Below are 17,893 nucleotides of genomic sequence, written 5' to 3'. Positions count from 1 at the left end.
GTATCAGGTGCAGTTCGCTGCTTCACTCGTGTCAGCCCCTTGACCGCAGGCCTTTCTGCTCACCTCTTAACTGCAGTGCGTGGGGAGAGGGCTGGTACTGAGGGAATGAAGACACTCGGTCATGCGGTGCCTGGACACTCAGACACCCTTCCCTCTCTCCTGATCGCTGAACCTTCCTTTTCTGGCCTTTTCTGAGCAGGTGTTCCATGTACCCCTGGAGGAGAGAAAATACAAGGACATGAACCAGTTTGGAGAAGGTGAACAAGCGAAAATCTGCCTGGAGATCATGCAGAGGACCGGCGCCCACCTGGAGCTGTCTCTTGCCAAAGACCAGGGCCTCTCCATCATGGTCTCTGGGAAGCTGGACGCCGTCATGAAGGCCCGGAAGGACATCGTGGCGAGGCTGCAGACGCAGGTGGGTGCTCCCAGGCCTGGCCCTCTTGGGTGAGCGCTCTGGCACTGTGCCCCTGGTTCCACAGGCACGTGGGGTGGGGTCGCGGGCAGGCCCATAGTTCAGAGGCAGAGCAACAGTGTTTGGGGCCTCCTGGGATTTCCAGTAAGAACCCACCCACGAGCGCTTGAGGTGGACGCCCACTGCTTGTGCTGTTTGTGTGAATGAGCTGAAGTTAAAAGCTGTCACGGAGTGAGAGACTTCAAAGAAACTGAGCTTGCTGGGTGGCACAGTGAGGACCCAGGTGTCGGTCTTCAGTGGCAAGTGCAAGGGACACGCATCACCAAATGTGTGTTGCTAAACGCACATGGCCAAGCCCCAGACTTGAAGGTTTCAGTGGAGGTTTGGTTAGTTTTTAAGGCACTGCACAGTGCTCAGCAGTCTGGGACCAGTACTGGGACTGACCTGGGAACCATTGTGATACCTGAGGAAACGTATGGGCCGTTTCTCCTGGAGAGGAAGTGCTTACAGACCAAGGTTCTCTGTAGAGCAGCGGTTCTCAACCTTCCTAATGCCGCGACCCCTTAATACAGTTCCTCATTTTGTGGTGACCCCCAACCATAAAATCATTTTCGTTGCTACTCTATAACTGTAATTTTGCTACTGCTATGAATCGTAATGTAAATATCTTTTTGTTTTCCGATGGTCTTAGGCGACCCCTGTGAAAAGGTCGTTCAACCCCCAAAGGGGTCGCAGCCCATAGGCTGAGAACCGCTGCTGTAGAGAATCTTACAAAAATGTCATGTGACAGATACAGCTTTAAGAAATGGGGACATGATGCAAGAGGGGCCAGGGGCTGACAGGGCGGAGAACACTGCCCGTGCCCTCCCATCTCTTCCACCCTCTCAGCCATGTGGGGCCTGGGGACAGCCCCTCACCCCTGCCATCTCCAGGGTTAAGTCAGTAAATATAGGAAGTAGAAAACGCTGGGTATCAATTGCTTCCCGTTGTGGCTGGTGTATAGTGGGCCCTGGTTGGTGGCTATTGGAGTAATTTGTGATTGAGCACTGGATGGGGGAGGGGACACTTTGAAAGCATTGGTGCCCGAGTTGCTCCATTCCCCTGCCTCCCCCAGAAGCACATTCTCCTGTAAATAATTCAGTGTGGCACCTGAGTCTTTTTTTTTTGTATAACACTATGCTGTTAACTCACTTATTAAAATTAGCTAATTTCGGAAGACATCCATATTCAACCCAGTCTCTGTATGGACGTCCCTTGTTATCTCAGAGATGTCCGTCCAGTGTGGTGTGTGCAAATCCGTGTCCACACGAGGGCTGCCCTCTGCGTGCCTATGTGCTGGTCCTCGTGTTCCTTGGCAGTGGCCCGTCCCCTCTTTCTCAGTGCTGTTGGGGGCAAGCAGTTGTCTGGTTGGTTGGTCCACTGTCATCACTATTTCCTGTAAACTGGGGCTTGGTTCCTTTCCCAGTCAGCTTGTTTGGCAGGAAAGACTGTGGGTGGTGCTGTGTACTTGGTCTTGATTCCAAGGTTGATCAGTAGACTGAGGTCTTCAGCCCCGGGCCTCTGTTAGAAAGTTCCTGGTCAACCTTTTCTCAGTAGTTCACCAGGCGTGCTGGGTGACTGCCTGGCTCCTGGAAATGGCGGCGGCTCTGCCCCCTCCCATCCCGCATCATTTGGTGTCCTTGGGAAGACCTTCCCTCCTCAGCACCTCAGGTGGGAAGGTGCAGGGTAAATCACTGGTCCTTCTCCTTCCCCCGAAGTTTGACACTAAATTGGCGCTCTCACCTCTTCACTAGTGATTCGTGGATCTTTTTAGCATGATTATGAACTTTGAATGTGGATATTAGTTATTCTTTATGCTAACATTGCCTCGTCTTTGGCCAGGGGTTGGAACCCTTCCGGTTGGCTCCTTGCAGCTTTCTGATAGGACCATTCATCTCCGATCACTTCGTGATTCCTAACACAGACGGGTGTGGACAGACCTTACCCATTTCTTTCCACAGACCCGAAGTTAGCTGTTTGTCCAAGAATTTGGACATTTTTAGTAGGAAGTTGCATGAGTTAAAACTGGTACTTCTAATTGAGGTGAAAGACTGGGGGGCTTAAAATCACTTGAAGTAATTCTGTTCAGGCTATGCTATCATCTTGATCTATGGTTAGGTTCATTCGCTTTAGTTTCTTTTCAGTTTTTAAACGTTACAAAAACAGGGGCGGCCAGGTAGCTCGGTTGGTAAGAGCGTGAGCTCTGAACAACAGGGCTGTCAGTTCGATTCCCACATGGGCCAGTGAGCTGCGCCAGTAAGCCACGCCCCCTACAGCTAAGATTGTGAACAACGGCTCCACCTGGAGCTGGGCTGCCATGAACCGTGGCCCACAGCTGACATGAGTGGCTGGCAACCAGTGAGAGCTGCCATGAGCAGCCATCCGACCGCTGATGACCAACCGCCTCAGTGGGAAGAGCGCAGTGATCATAATACCAACATGGGCCAGGTAGCGGCGTCCTCCACAACTAGACTGAGAAGAACGGCTCGGAGGGGAGGGTGGGGGGAGTTACAGAAACATCCCATGATTGCAGAGGCAGAGCTGCATAATCAGGTGCCTCCAGAGACAGTTTCTTCACCTTGTTCCTACCCACCCTGCCCAGGGGCATTCTTGGTGTATCCTCTCATTGTTTGAATTTGAGAATTGAAGCAAAAGGTAGATAGCTTGCCATAAACTCTGTTCTGCGCCTTGTTTTTCCTACGTGTTTTCTGGAGGTATCGACTGTCTGCACACAGTGGCTTTCCTGGCTGCTTCACACAGCTGCGTGATGCTCTGTGGGTGCAATCATTTATTCAGGCATTCCTGCCGATGACATTTGCGTGACTTCCAGACTTTTGCTCTTAGGAATTAGGTCACAGTAAAAACCTCGTGTGTGTGCTGTCCTGTTTTGCCCAGTGTATGTTGGGATCGGTTTCCTAGAGCGAGATGTCTGGGTCAGAGGGAATCTGCAGCTGTGACTTGGCCATAGTAGCCAGGTACCTGCCTTGGGGTTGTGCCCTCCACTCCATCGCCCCCCCAAGGCCTTGCCAGGCCAGCCAGTGCTTGGGTGTGTGTCACTCTGAAAGGTAGCTGAGTATTCTTCTAATTGCATTTTTCTGATGAGCAAGATGGAGCACCTTTTCAGCATCTGAGGGCCTGTTGCATCTTCTTTGTGCACTGTCTGTTGTTTTGCTCTTCTTTATCAACTTAAAGTTGTCTACCTTGCTCAGTGTGTTAGGGCTCTTAAAAACCCTTCATCAGTCACATAAGTTACAAATAACGTTTCCCACTTTGCCATTTGGTTTTTTTGTTTGTTTTAAGATTTTTATTGGGGGAATTGGGGAATGGGAACAACACTGGGGAATTGGGGGGAAGGGGAACAGACAAGTTGCTGTCCTTTTGTTCTTCAGTCTAGTTGTGGAGGACGTTGCTTCACTGGCCCAAGTTGGCACCATCATTGCGCTCTTCCCGGGCAAGGCAGATCAGTCGCCGGGCTCTGGACGGCCACTCAAAGCGGCTGCTGGCCGCTCACGCTGGCTGCTGGCTACACACGGTAGCCCATGGTAACCCACTGCAGCAGGGGCTGCAGCCTACGCCGTCGCCAATGACTCACGCCAACCCAGCTCCAGGTTGAGCTGTTGTTCAGCGTCTTAGCTGTTGAAGGCAGTGTCACTGGCCCTCATATGTGGGATCCAAACCGGGGCCCTCTGGCATCCCAAGCCAGTTCTTAACCAACGCGCCACTTGGCCAGCCCTGCCATTTGGTTTTGATCGTGATGTGTCCTTTGAAAAGATGTAAGCCCTACATCTAGTAATAAGCTCTCCTTCCTGTCTCTTTTACAACCAGTTAAGAAAGTGGAAATAGGGCCAGTCGAGGGGCTCAGTTGGTTAAGAGCACGAGCTTTGAGCAACAGGATCGCCGGTTTGATTCCCACATGGGCCAGTGAGCTGCGCCCGAGCTGAGCTGCCGCTGAGTTGTCAACAGGTGGCAGGATGGCTCAGTTGGTGAGAGCACGTGCTCCTAACAACAAGGTTGACAGTTCGACTCCCACATGGGATGGTGGGCAATGCCTCCCCCGCAACTAAGATTGAAAACAGCACCTTGAGCTGAGTGGCCATGAGCTGCCGATAGGCAGCTGGATGGTGACTGGGCTTGTAGCTGAGCTAGCTGTGCCCTCCACAACTAAGATTGAAGGACAACAACTTGGCTGTCCCCCTTCCCCAATCCCCCAACACTGTTCCCCTTCCCCAATTCCCCAGTAAAAAAAATAAATCTTTAAAAAACAAAAAATAAAATGGAAATAGATCCAAACCACTTGTCCCATGAGTTAAACTGCTAGAAATCAAGCAAATTCCTGAGGGCACAAAGAAACCAGGGAGGAAGATCAAGGCTTTATTTTCTTGCAAATTTATTAAACATTTTGTTATTTTGAGTCATTGTTGGGAAAGTTTTTTTCACTTCCCGGTTGTGAAAAAGTTTATTCATATTTTTTCTCTGGTGCTTGTAAGTGTATTCTTATATTTCAGTTCCTGATCTCTGTGGAATTTATCATGAATTGTGTGAGGTTTAGATCCAGTTTCATTCTTTTCCATATGGCTGTCCAGTCATCAACCAAATCCTACGTTTTCACATTAACTGTTCCTGGGTTTTCACTTCAGACCTGTGGTCTCTGTGTACTCATTAGCTCAGTGGCATAGTTATTACCATCCCTCCTGTACTGTTCTTCTTCAGTTTTCTTGTCTGTTGTATTATTTTCTGTTTTACCATAGCACGTTTTATAATCAACTTTTTGCTCAGAATTGCATTAGATCTTCTAAGTCAGGGGTCAGCAAACTGCGGCTCGTGAGCCACATGCAGCTCTTTGGGAACGTTCCATCTCTAAAGTTTGCTGACCCCTGGAAGAGCCAATCCTGTCCCTCACAACAATTTAAAACTTATTCGAGAGCCATAGATATATTTTTACATAATCACCATTATGTGAATAATATCTTTTAAAAATTTTATAAACTCTGATAGTTTTATTTTCATTTTCACTTTAGAGCCACATGTACATACCAAAGAGCCACATGTGGCTCGTGAGCCAAGCCAAGCCGCACTTTGCCGATGACCCCTGCTGCTCTTCATCTCAAAAGTTTGCCAGCCCCTTTTCTAAGGGGTATTTTCTGATTTCTACTGCACATATCCTGCCTCTCTTGCTGGTTTTATGCCTAGTACTTTGTCCCTCTTTCTTTCTTTTGCTTATTGGAAATGGGCGGTCTTTGTTTTTAGCTGAGTTGAAGCTGTTGACTTTGCATTCTAACTGCCCTCCCTGTTGTAGACAGTAAGGATTTAATAACACAGGGGCTCCCCAGGGTTCCAGTGTGTAGTCACGTGCCTCTTCCCGTCCAGCCTATGTGGTCTGCTTCGCTTTCTCATCTCCTTTGTGGTGAAATACCCCAGGGAAGGTGAAGTCCTGCTGTGGGCAGTGCACAGCCATAGTGAGTGAGCGCTTTCCTCGAAGTTAAGAAAAGCTTTGGGGCTGAGGTGTATGTTTATTGTGTTCAAAATACAGTAAAAATCTGCATATAAGTGGATCCAGGCAATTCAAACCGGTGTCATGTTTTCTACTTTGTTGCAGATTGTTATGAATGGATTTAAATTTTGTAGAAATGATCATTTGATTTGTTTTGTCAATAGATCTAATAATATGATGAATTATATAAATGGATTTCCTAATATTTGAACTGTTTTTGGAATAAACCTCATTTGATCATAATGTATAATATAAGCAAGTCGTCTTCCTGTGTGTGCTACTTGGGACGAGAGGCAGGACCTTTTTTATTACCTCTGTGATGCAGTTTAACATTTCTGTTGTGAATGTTGAATAGTCTGCTGTAAAATTGTGTCGCTTGGGGAAGAAGGGAAGCTGGCTGATGGGTGACTTTATGCTGTGCCAGTGGTGGGAACCTTAACCCTTTCCTTTTTTTTTTTAAGTCCTCTTAGTTGATGGCTGTTTTCTATACAGAGTTAGGAGGACGAAGCCTCGGTCTTCCTCCCCAGCTTCCCTGTGACCTCAGGAATTTGCTTGATTTCTGACAGCTTAACTCATGGGATGAAGGGTTGGACTTATTTCCATGTTCTTTACTTAGATAAGTTGTTATTTTAACTTAGGTTGTAAAAGAGTTAGGAAGGAGAGTTTATTACTAGACATAGGGCTCATGTCTAAAGAAAATAGCCAAGTACTCCAGAAGCAAATATTAATCCAGTTGGTCAGTATGCCCCTGCTTTCCTGCCGGGTCCCAGTATGGCGTTAGAAATCATTGACGTGCAAAACAAGACAGACAGATGCCTGTCCTCATGATGGCTTGTAGCTAGGCTGAGAAGATGGTGAACAAATAATTACTACCCCTAAGATTTTATGGTAACTGTAGGTGTGATGTGGACCGTGGGACTATATCACACTTGAGCATCCCCTAGCCGGGAGTCAGGGCGGGCTTCCCCACCTGGTGTTTACCTGAGACTGTTCCAAAGAATGGTGGGGGCCGGCTCGGCCAGAGCAGGTGAGCGTGGCCTTTAGCCAGAGAGATCATGGGGGTCAGTAGGCTCCTCCGGTACTGGCAATATTTTGTCCCTTTGGTTCTCTCCCTGCTGTAGGCCTCAGCCACTGTTGCCATCCCCAAGGAGCACCACCGCTTTGTTATCGGCAAAAATGGAGAGAAGCTACAGGACTTGGAGCTAAAAACTGCAACCAAAATTCAGATCCCGCGCCCAGAGGACGCGAGCAACCACATCAGGATCACGGGCACCAGAGAGGGCATCGAGAAGGCACGCCACGAGGTCCTGCTCATCTCTGCCGAGCAGGACAGACGAGCTGTGGAGAGGCTGGAGGTGGACAAGGCATTCCACCCCTTCATTGCTGGGCCTTATAATCGGCTGGTCGGTGAGATAATGCAGGACACTGGGACGCGGATCAACATCCCCCCGCCCAGCGTCAACCGGACGGAAATCGTGTTCACGGGAGAGAAGGAGCAGCTGGCTCAGGCTGTGGCTCGAGTCAAGAAGATTTATGAAGAGAAGGTAGCGTTGGGAGGGGTCCCCATGGGCAGGAGCAGAGAGTGGCTGGGGTCCAGCCGTGCCCCTGGCCTTCTAACCCTCGCCAGGGCTGAGCTCTGTGCCAGAGGCTGTCCCTACCACTTGCCACCCTCACTCCCCACCCTGGACTGGGGCTGCCACAGGGCTGGACGCACCACGCAGAACTGACTGATCTCGTCTTTGAGTAAACTTAGCTCAGGTTGGGGACTGTCAAGTCCAAAACTGGTTCCTTATTTTGGGGAGAGGACTTGGTATTTTCAGCTCTCCCAACTCGCAGTTATCAGTCTGGTGTGGCTTAGGTCCTCAGGTAAATTCTTTTCAGGAGCAAACCCAACCCTTCATGAGTAGAGTTCCTGGGGATTGGCTGGTCATCATCTTCCCTTCCGGGGGCTCAACAGCTGTTGCCCGGGCCTGTGTCCTGCTCCCTGTCCTTTCGGTGGCAGCGTTCTGTGCCCTTCCCCCTGACACCCTGTGATGTTTCAGAAAAAGAAGACCACAACAATCGCTGTGGAGGTGAAGAAGTCCCAGCACAAGTATGTCATCGGGCCCAAGGGGAACTCCCTACAGGAGATCCTGGAGAGAACTGGCGTTTCTGTGGAGATCCCGCCTTCGGACAGCGCCTCTGAGACTGTGATACTTCGAGGCGAGCCAGAAAAGCTGGGGCAGGCGCTGACTGAAGTCTATGCCAAGGTACTCTCTCCCGCAGTGCACCCAGGGCCGTGGTGGGGCGGCCCTCAGTGTCTCTGCGCCCCGGTGAGCCACCTGGTGCCCACATGGCCTGGGTCCTGCAAACCCACCGGGGTGTTTCCTGGTCTCCTAGGCCAACAGTTTCACAGTCTCCTCCGTCTGCGCTCCCTCCTGGCTTCACCGTTTCATCATTGGCAAGAAAGGGCAGAATCTGGCCAGAATCACTCAGCAGATGCCAAAGGTGAGCGGGCACAGGTGGTCGCGGGCCTGCTTTCTGTAGCCCTGTTCTGACCTTCATTTTGTGGTTGCTGGTTATCCTGCTGTGGGTTCCTTTGAAGGCTGGACATTTTTCAGACATCAGAGTAAGTGTTTAAAAAATAACTCATTCTTTTGGTCATTTAATCAGAGAAAATGTGTACTGCTAGTTTTGATGACTGTCTTAAGATCCATGTCATTGAGTCACTGTGGCCTCCTAACTCCCTAGGGGTTATACCTGGGAACTTGTGTACAAATTGTGTGAAGTGTCGGGTTCATGGGCCTTGTCTTCCTGTCCACATGTCCTCGAGGTCTTCACAGCTCTCCAAAGGGGACAGTAGTTCCCAGTAAACATGAACAGGGTGGGAGGCATAGGACACGTCCATCGTCTTGTTTTCCTATTCTGTTTGGATTTCGCTTCCCGTGTTACTCGTTGTCACTTGACTTTCTAAGTTCGAAGTCCTGACTCACACGGATGTGATTGCTCCATGGAGCCAGTCCCCCGTATTACCCTCTCATGCATCACCGCCTTTCCTGGTGTGTGATACACTCTCTGTGGCCCACTTTCGGGTATCTACGCTTGAGTGAAAATTGCACGCCTCTTATCTGTCTCATTGTTCATGCAGCCAAATAGGAGTGGGCATGTAAGCGTGAGAACGATACAGGAAAACAGGAAGGTTTGGTGGCAAGCGTAGTGTGAAGGACTGGCAGTGCCCATTTTGGCAGAGATCTTTAGACCACAATATTTAGCGCCCAAATAAGGGTGGTCCCCCAGCCCCGGTTTCCAACTTTTCATGGTGTCCGTGGCTGTGCATTTATATGAAGCACTTTGTGACTGGCTGCTGCCCCAGAGAAGCACCCATGGGTTCTCAGGGGTCTTTGCCCTCTGTCCTGACTGTCCCATTCCTCATTTTGGTGTGATAGGTTCACATCGAGTTCACAGAGGGTGAGGATAAGATCACCCTGGAAGGCCCCACGGAGGACGTAAATGTGGCCCAGGAACAGATCGAAGCCATGGTGAAAGACTTGGTAAGGCATCCGCCTCTCTGAGTGTTTCACGTGCTGGGTGGGGACGAGGCTGGAATGGTGTTGCGTGGCAGTCGGGCCCCACAGTCGCTGAGTGACGGGCTCTGAGGCAGTGAGAAGCTGGCCAGAGGCCCGTAGCGTCATGGGTAAAGGAGACCTTGTTTTAAAGAAGTCTTTCAAAGGGACCAGAAGGATAAACTTGCAGCAGTCCCCGACAGTTGAGTGGTAAGAAGAGGGGACAGCTGCCGGCCTCTGGACTGTGGTCCTGGCTCCATAGCACGTCTCGTGGCGCAGTGCCTGTCGCTATAGGCCCCCTCTTTCTGTGCTCCTGCAGAGCCACCGGATGGACTACGTGGAGGTCAGCATCGACCATAAGTTCCACAGGCACCTCATTGGGAAGAGCGGAGCCAACAGTGAGTGGGCCCAGCAGGGTGGCAGCGGACGGGTGGCTGGGACCCTCTGCGGGCGGCAGTGTAGTTGGCTCGGGCCGGCACCACACGTCAGGCTGGGAGGAGTCACGGGTTCTGACTGAATGTTCTCATCTCCTCCGGCCGCGGCAGCCTGGAACCATTTGGCTCAGAGGTGAACGTGACCGACCTGCTCGGTCCTGCCTAACCCACAGCGGCCATGGTGAAGTCACACCCCAGGATTCCGTCCTTCATGTTTCCACCAGACCTGCTGGGGTGCAGTCCAGGCTTTTGTACTCCTCACTACCTAACGCCCCAATCATGAGCTCGTGATCAGTTTGAACTGGTGGTGTGTTCCACAGCCTGCTCCTTTGCTTGTAGGCTTGTCGCTCTCTTGTTGTCAGTCTCGTGTTCTGGGAGCCTGTGAACAGAGGGTGAGGTTCCCATGCACAGCACAGCTGCAGTCGGCGCTCGCTGCTTGAATGTGTGCGTACTACGAACTCGATGCTGTGCTGGTTAACTGTAGTGTTTTCTTCAACAGAAAAGTATAAGGAAGTGCAGTTCCGATGTTCATTCCTGGTTTCTGCGCCCTAGGAAGTGTGGACCCACTTAGCATGGTTCGAAGAACTGTATCTGTTCTGTTTTCTTCTGGTTCAGTTCCTAACCCTCATTTTCTGTCATAATCTAAAACCTGATGCCCAGTTTCTGTCCTCAGCTCGCATTGTCCTACATGGGCCCACCTGGGAACAGTGCCGCCTCATCCTGTCCCTACGCACATTGGCTCCTGGTTGCCTCTGTGCTCAGAACCCGTCTTGGTGTCCCTCCAAGGAGTGTGGCTCCCCCTTACTACACATCGGGCCCAGTGCTGGTCCCTTTCCTGGGGAGAAGGCTTCTCCAGGATGTGGGGGCCTGGGCCTGACCACAGGCTCTGGCTTCTTTCCAGAGAAGGTGACGGGAGGAGGGTTTTCAACCCCACGTTTTTTGCAAAGAGAGAAGTGCTCAGTTTGGAGCTGCACTGACAGTGGGGTCTGTTTGGGTGGCAGCATGGCCTCCATGGGGCTCTCAGGTGGCTGACGGGGTGCTCCTCTCTTCAGTCAATGTGAGGCTTCTGATTTCTAATGGTTTTTAATGCTTATTTATTTAGAGAGAGAGAGAGCGCACTTTTTTAGTTTGTGGTTCCCAAACTTGCCTTCACATTAGAAATAGCTGAGGTCTTTTCTATACAGTGAGTCCTCACTTACGTCATCGATAGGTTCCTGGAAACTGGCTTTAAGGGAAACATGTGTAACAAAACCAATTTGACCCAAGGCTGATGAGATGAACATGAGCTAAGTCCCTACAACATATTCCTACTCACAAAAACATCACCCAGCCTCTAAATAAAGACCCAAAACACTTCTAATGTTAAGCATTGACATAAGTGCAAGCTCTACATAAGTTTAAGAAAGACGAATAGAAACAAGTGAGATAATTCTCTCCCAACCCACTTACTCCAGTTCAGGGTCCTGGGGACCCCAAGCCTCTCCCGGCAGCTCAGGGCCACTCACACCCATACCCACTCACACGAGGACAATGTAGATTTCCTAGTTAACCCAACATGATATCTCTGGGACGTGGGAGGAACCCGAAGTCCCTGAGGAAACCCACGCAGACTGACATGGGGAGAACATGCAGCTCCACACAGACGGTGGCCCGGCCAGGATTTGATTTTTTTTTCTCATCAGTCTCATAAGGAAAGGATGTTGCAGAAAACGTTATTCAAGGACCTGCTGGGCTCTAGAGCGGCAGCCGCACTCCAGGGCAGTCAGCTCCCAGGCGCCAGGCGGAGGCGTGTGGCCCGCAGTGTGGGGGCGACCTGCCTTGGGTTAGAGAACAGACAGACTTGCTTTGGGGGCCCCTGTGGCCTTTCTGCTTGTGGGGTGACGATTAGGTGCCTTGGAGGCTCTGCCCTGGTGTCACTGGTGGAGTGGAGTCGAGTCTGAGTGCGAACTGTGTCTCCTTTTGTGTCCTGAAGTCAACAGGATCAAAGACCAGTACAAGGTGTCTGTGCGCATCCCTCCTGACAGCGAGAAGAGCAACCTGATCCGCATTGAGGGGGACCCACAGGGCGTGCAGCAAGCCAAGCGGGAGCTGTTGGAGCTCGCCTCGCGCATGGTAGGCCCGCTGCGGGAGCCGCCTGCGTCTGCAGAGCGGCCTACTGCCCGCGCCCTCCTGAGGGTGGCAGTCACCAGGTCACTGTCGGGCAGGTGGCTGTGCTGGTGGGGTTTTGGGGCTCTGCAGTGAGCACCAAAGCCTGGAGTCCGTGAGGCCTGAGCACCTACCCAGGGACTGGGGTGGACTGCGCTGGATTCTTAAAGGCACCAGGTGGACAGTCATTGCTGGGAGGTTATGTGCAAACGGGCGAGGGGCTGAGCAGGGGCCTTGTGCCCGACTCCCCAGACTATCATACTGAGCTGCCCTCGGCTGGGCTGCATGTGACTCAGACTCAATCAGTGCCCTTGAACCCAAGTGAGTCCCGTACTGCAGGAGTGCATGCAGTGCACGTGTGCACACTCAGGAAAGCCCAGGGGCGGCGCGGCACAACCTGGGGTCTGCTGTCACTCACCCCAGGTAGTGCCTTGACTCTCGCACCAGCACTGTGCCAGGGCCACAAATCAGAGACCTGCCTCACGGCACTGATGTCACTTTCCTTAGCTGTGATGCAGGGCACAGCACGGCACGGCCTGCCACTGCCCTCCGGCCATCCCCAAGCTCACTCCTCAGCCGAGTGCCCCAGGTTCTGCCCTTCGTCGGTCAGTTTTGTCCTAACCGTTCAGGGTCCCTGGCTCTGGGGGCTCCTGTTGCTAAATCCCTAAACCCTCGTTTCTCTGTGAAGTGGTGTCAGTCTGATCCTGAATCTCCCAGAGTTCTCTAACATGTTGGTTGGCAGCTGGTCTTCCCTGCCCTCCACTTGGTCCTTTGTGTTTCTTCTGACATTTAATGGGCCTCTGGGAGGCTAGACCCCGTGTGCATTCTGTGCCCTGTGCTGAGCCATTTTCTTAATCACCCACACAGGGAGGGGAGTTGCCTAGGCTGCCTCATGTTCAGGAGGGTCACTCCTGCTCTGTACAGCGCCAGACCTCACAGTCTAGTTGTAGTTAAAACAGAGCCACTAAGTGACCTGCTTTGGTGACTGGCCACTGCGGTAGCATTTTGATTGGCGGGCCCTCCTCAGTTGTGTCCTTGGACCCTGTTCAGGAGAAGGACCTGTGCCCAGTGTGCTGGGCCCTGTGGCGGTTGTTGGACAGAGCAGGTGACTCTCCTGTCCAGGGACCCCAGAGGTGCCGCGTGGGGAATCACCCACCTTGCGTGTGACGACGTCACTGTGTTTCAGGAGAACGAGCGCACCCGGGACCTTATCATCGAGCAGAGGTTCCATCGCACCATCATCGGGCAGAAGGGCGAGCGCATCCGGGAGATCCGCGACAAGTTCCCCGAGGTGATGGCTAGTGTCCCAGCCTCGGGGAGTCGTGGGACTCGCACTGGGCAGCGTTCCATATTAGGCTTCTTGTCACTCATCGAACTTGGTCTCCTGATGATTTATTTTAGGTTATCATCAACTTCCCAGACCCAGCACAAAAAAGCGACATTGTCCAACTCAGAGGGCCCAAGAATGAAGTGGAAAAATGCACAAAATACATGCAGAAGATGGTGGCAGATTTGGTAGGGGACATTTTCCATCCTTTGTTGGGTGACAGTGTTGGGGGTTGGGGGTGCCACCAGAACACCTGCTTTGGGGAGCATGCTTGGGCGCTAGATGGGTGTGCCGTCTCGGGGGCTTGGTGCACTGTAGTGATACTGTTCTCAACTCCTGATGTTAGACGGCAGAAGTTGTCACGACTTGAGTGTTCTTGGAATTAGTGGGAAGATCCTCCTTTTCCCATGCCACGTCGCTTTGTTTCTTCGAGGGGTCTTCAGAAGCCTAGAGAAGCTGTCCATCCGGTCTGGGGAGATTGGCACAAGTAGCGGGAGGGGCTGTTGCCCGATGTGTCATCTCCATACCTCCTCACGCGGCTCACTTGTAGCCTGTAGCCCCCGGAGCCGGAGGACGGGGAGGGCTACCCAGCGCTGGGCTTGTCTCTGTGCCCTGGAACGCCGGGGGTCCTGACGAGGGCAGCATCGGTTTGTGTCCTGAGCTCACGTCTCAGAAACCTGGAGTCCTGGCCTGTCAGTCCCCAGCCAGCTCTCGCCCTGAGTGTGGCGTGAACTCCATCTTAACCCCGAGTGCTGGCTGAGGGCCCCTGGCCAGACTTGATGGCTTCTGGACTGTGGGACCTGCACTAACAGGTGGCAGTTTCTGGGGCGTGCCGCTCTTTATAAGGGACTTTGAATCCGTCAGCTGTGACGTGCCAGGCTGGTCAGTTGTTGGATAGTTGCCTCACCGTCCTCGTGACACATCTCCGAAGGTTAGACGTAGGGTGGAAGTCTGTTCTGGAGCCAGGCCCATGGTCCCGTGCTGCACTTGGGGCTGAGAGGGCACCTCATGCTCTGGCACGCATGTTCATTGTGCATGTCTTGCTTTTTTTAAGGTGGAAAATAGCTATTCGATCTCTGTTCCGATCTTCAAACAGTTTCATAAGAACATCATTGGTAAAGGAGGCGCAAACATTAAAAAGGTGACTGGCCAGCTTGTTCCCTGATCCTGGCTCTTCTCGCCCTGCCCCCCACAGCCCTGCGCCATTCCGGCTGCAAATAACAAGGGTCTCACCTGGTAGTCAGCTCTTCATGGTTACCCTTCTCCTTGTAGATCCGGGAAGAAAGCAACACCAAGATTGACCTTCCAGCCGAGAACAGCAACTCAGAGACCATCATCATCACAGGCAAGCGAGCCAACTGCGAGGCTGCCCGGAGTCGCATCCTGTCCATCCAGAAAGACCTGGTAAGGAAGGGGGGCTCTGAGGCACCCTGTTGTCGGTGCCTCTCCAGCCCCCAGAGCCCTAGCCTGCAGTTCAGGCGGTCCTCTCTGGGAGCAGAAGCGACCTCGGTGCCACCCTGCCACTGGCTTCCTGCTGCTGGTCCCAGGTGCTTACCGACAGCCCCGAGCAGGAGTGTTGACTCAGGCGCTTGGAGATCAGGTCTTACAACGTGTTTTTTTGGGTCTTTGAAAACTGAACGTGTGAGCAACTGCACGTGTTTAAAGTGTGCAGTTGTATACATCCGTGGGATCGCCTCCATGATCGAGATAATGAACTCGTGCCTTTTGTACCACCTGCCTCCTCCTCCCACCCCTTACCTGCTTTGCCAGCTGAGATCAGTTTGGATTGTCTACATTGTTGTGGAAATCAGGGTGTCCACTCTCCGGTGGAGCTGCTTTTACTTGGCATAAATATTTTGAGGCTCCATGTTGTCACGTGTATCAACATTTCAGTTTTTAATTGAGACATCATTGACATACAATGTTACGTTAGTTTCAGGTGTTCAGTGTTATGATTTGATATTTGTATATATTTGTATAGATCACCATGATGAGGCTCTTTAACAGTCATCACAGAGCACAGCATTTTTTTGCTGGTGATAAGAACGTTTAAGATCTTGCTATAATTTTTAAGTACGCGGCACAGTATCAGTAACTGTATGTAGTACAGTCACCGGGTGGCATATATAGTACATGACGCCCCAGGACTTGTTTATTTTCTAACTGGAAGCTTGTACCTTTTGATCCGCTTCACCTGTTTCATTTCCCCACCCCCACTTCTGGCAGCCACCAGTCTGCTCTTTGTATCTGTGAGCTTAGTTTTTTTATAGTTTTTTTTTTTTTAATAAGATTTTTTTATTGGGGAATTGCGGGGATGGGAACAGTGCTGGGGAATTGGGGGAAGGGGAACAGACAGGTTGCTGTTGTTTTGTTCTTCAGTCTAGTTGTGGAGGACGTTGCTTCATTGGCCCAAGTTGGCACCATCATTGTGCTCTTCCCGGGCAAGGCAGATCAGTCACCAGTCTTCTGGACGACCGCTCACTGCGGCTGCTGGCCGCTCACGCTGGCTGCTGGCTACACACGGTAGCCCATGGCAACCCACTGCCACAGGGGCTGCAGCCTACGCTGTCGCCGGTGACTCACGGCAGCCCAGCTCCAGGTTGAGCTGTTGTTCGGCATCTTAGCTGTGGAGGGCAGTGTCACTGGCCCTCATATGTGGGATCCGAACCGGGGCCCTCTGGCGTCCCAAGCCAGTTCTTAACCATTGCGCCACTCGGCCGACCCTTTTTATACTTTTTTAAGATTGAGTTTATTTTATATTAATTTCAGGTGTACAGTCAACATAATGATTAGACATTTACACCCCTCAGAAAGTGATCACCCCAACAAGTCCACTACCCCTCTGACACTGTATGCAGCCGTTACAGTACCACTGACTACACTCCCTAAGCTGTATTTTACATCCCGTGACTATATTTTTCAATTAGAGTTGACATTCAATATTATTTTACTAGTTTCGGGTGTACAGCACAGTGGTTAATATACTTCATTTTTTTTTATTGCTGGGTTATACTTCACTGTATGGGTAGATCAATCCCCCTTTTGTGCGAGCTTTGTAGTTTGTGTCTTCCATGGGGTTTCTATTTTATGTAAGTTGTCGAATTTATTGGCATAAAGTTGTTCATAATATTCCCGTAGTGTCTTTTTACCACCTGTAGTGTCACCTCTCTCATTCCTAATGTACATGATTTGCGTCCTTATAAGATGACCTCCTTTTACCCCTGAGCATTCTTTGCTCAGAATCTAGTATTATTTTTAAGTGGGTTTCTTTTAGGCAGCTTACTTTCTCTTCTGTCTTACTACCTCTGCCTTTTAAATTGAGGTGTTTGCATTTAATTACATTGGTGATTGTATGCTTAAGTTATTACATGTTATTATGTACACTTAATGTAATATATCTAATGTGAATAATTTTTTCATTTTTAAATTTGGTAAAATATACATAAAGTTCACCATCTTTAGCATTTTAAGAGAACAGTTCAGTGGCGTTAAGTACGTTCACTTATGGCCATTGCCACCATTCATTTCTAGAACTTCCTCATCTTTCCAAACAAACTGTACCCATTAAGTAATAATAACAACCCCTCCCCCTTTGCACGGCCCCTAGGCACCTCACTGTGATTATATTGTACAGCTGGGTTTAAATCGACTGTCTCGCTCTTGTTTTCTTTTTGTCCCATCTACTCTGTTCCCCTTTTTCTGCCTCCTTTTAGATTGACTATTTTCATTCCTTTTAGCTCTTTTTTGGCTTATCAGATGTAACTTTTATTTTAGTGGTTGCTTTGGGCTTTAGTGCACACCTTCAGCTTAGAGCCTACCTTCAAGGGACTTTATACCAGATGTATAGTTGCAGGCCTTTCCTTCCCCAGCTTCCCAGCCTTTGTGCGTTGTCATCATGCCTTTTCCTTGCGCACATTACAGACCCCAAGTCCATCCATAGCCTTGTTTAAACATCCAATTTTTATTTCAGGAGATTTAAATAAAAAATTCTTACGTATTTACCCACATCTGTATATCTTTTGTACTCTTCCTGTTCATCCCTTCTCAGCCCCTCCCTCCCCCAACCCCTGATCTTTTTACTGTCTCTATAGTGTTGCCTTTTCCAGAACGTCACAGAGTCGGAATCTCACAGTGTGTAGACTTTTCAGATTGGCTTCTTTCACGTTGTTAAAAGGTAGAGTGTTGGGTGAGAGTCTGTTTAGTATTATAAGAAACCACCAGTCTTTCTTCCCAGGTGGCTCACCAGTTTGCATCCCCAGCAGCCTGAGATTCCTGTGACTTCATGTGCTCAAACTGGTGGCTTCTCCTTTCTGTGCTTTGGTGTCATCTCACTGGGGTTGTTGCTGGTGAGACACCTGATGTTACCTTGAGCTTTGCTTGTCCACACGGACTACGTTTTCTTTGTTTTATTTGCTTGGAGTTTATTGAATTTCTTGGATATGTGAGTTTAGAGTTGTCATCAAATTTGGAAAAGTTTTGGTCATTCTTTTTTTTTTTTTTTTT

General features: G+C 50.5%; 1 protein-coding gene across 4 annotated transcripts in view; it reads left to right on the top strand.

Annotated features, from left to right (window-relative positions):
- HDLBP (high density lipoprotein binding protein) overlaps positions 1 to 17,893 on the top strand; it is an 87,561-nt gene that overhangs the window by 54,143 nt on the left and 15,525 nt on the right. For all 4 annotated transcript variants that reach the window (XM_019629582.1, XM_019629573.1, XM_019629601.1 and 1 more), the window contains exons 5-15: positions 200 to 415; positions 7,064 to 7,486; positions 7,985 to 8,191; positions 8,322 to 8,429; positions 9,368 to 9,472; positions 9,804 to 9,882; positions 11,891 to 12,030; positions 13,250 to 13,354; positions 13,465 to 13,578; positions 14,445 to 14,531; positions 14,663 to 14,794. In XM_019629582.1, the coding sequence (XP_019485127.1) occupies positions 200 to 415; positions 7,064 to 7,486; positions 7,985 to 8,191; positions 8,322 to 8,429; positions 9,368 to 9,472; positions 9,804 to 9,882; positions 11,891 to 12,030; positions 13,250 to 13,354; positions 13,465 to 13,578; positions 14,445 to 14,531; positions 14,663 to 14,794 (1,716 nt within the window). The remainder of the gene's footprint in view (positions 1 to 199; positions 416 to 7,063; positions 7,487 to 7,984; positions 8,192 to 8,321; positions 8,430 to 9,367; positions 9,473 to 9,803; positions 9,883 to 11,890; positions 12,031 to 13,249; positions 13,355 to 13,464; positions 13,579 to 14,444; positions 14,532 to 14,662; positions 14,795 to 17,893) is intronic.

The sequence above is a fragment of the Hipposideros armiger genome, unplaced genomic scaffold (genome assembly GCF_001890085.2).
Source record: "Hipposideros armiger isolate ML-2016 unplaced genomic scaffold, ASM189008v1 scaffold_17, whole genome shotgun sequence".
NCBI lineage: Eukaryota > Metazoa > Chordata > Mammalia > Chiroptera > Hipposideridae > Hipposideros > Hipposideros armiger.
This window is presented reverse-complemented; position numbering and strand designations above follow the sequence as displayed.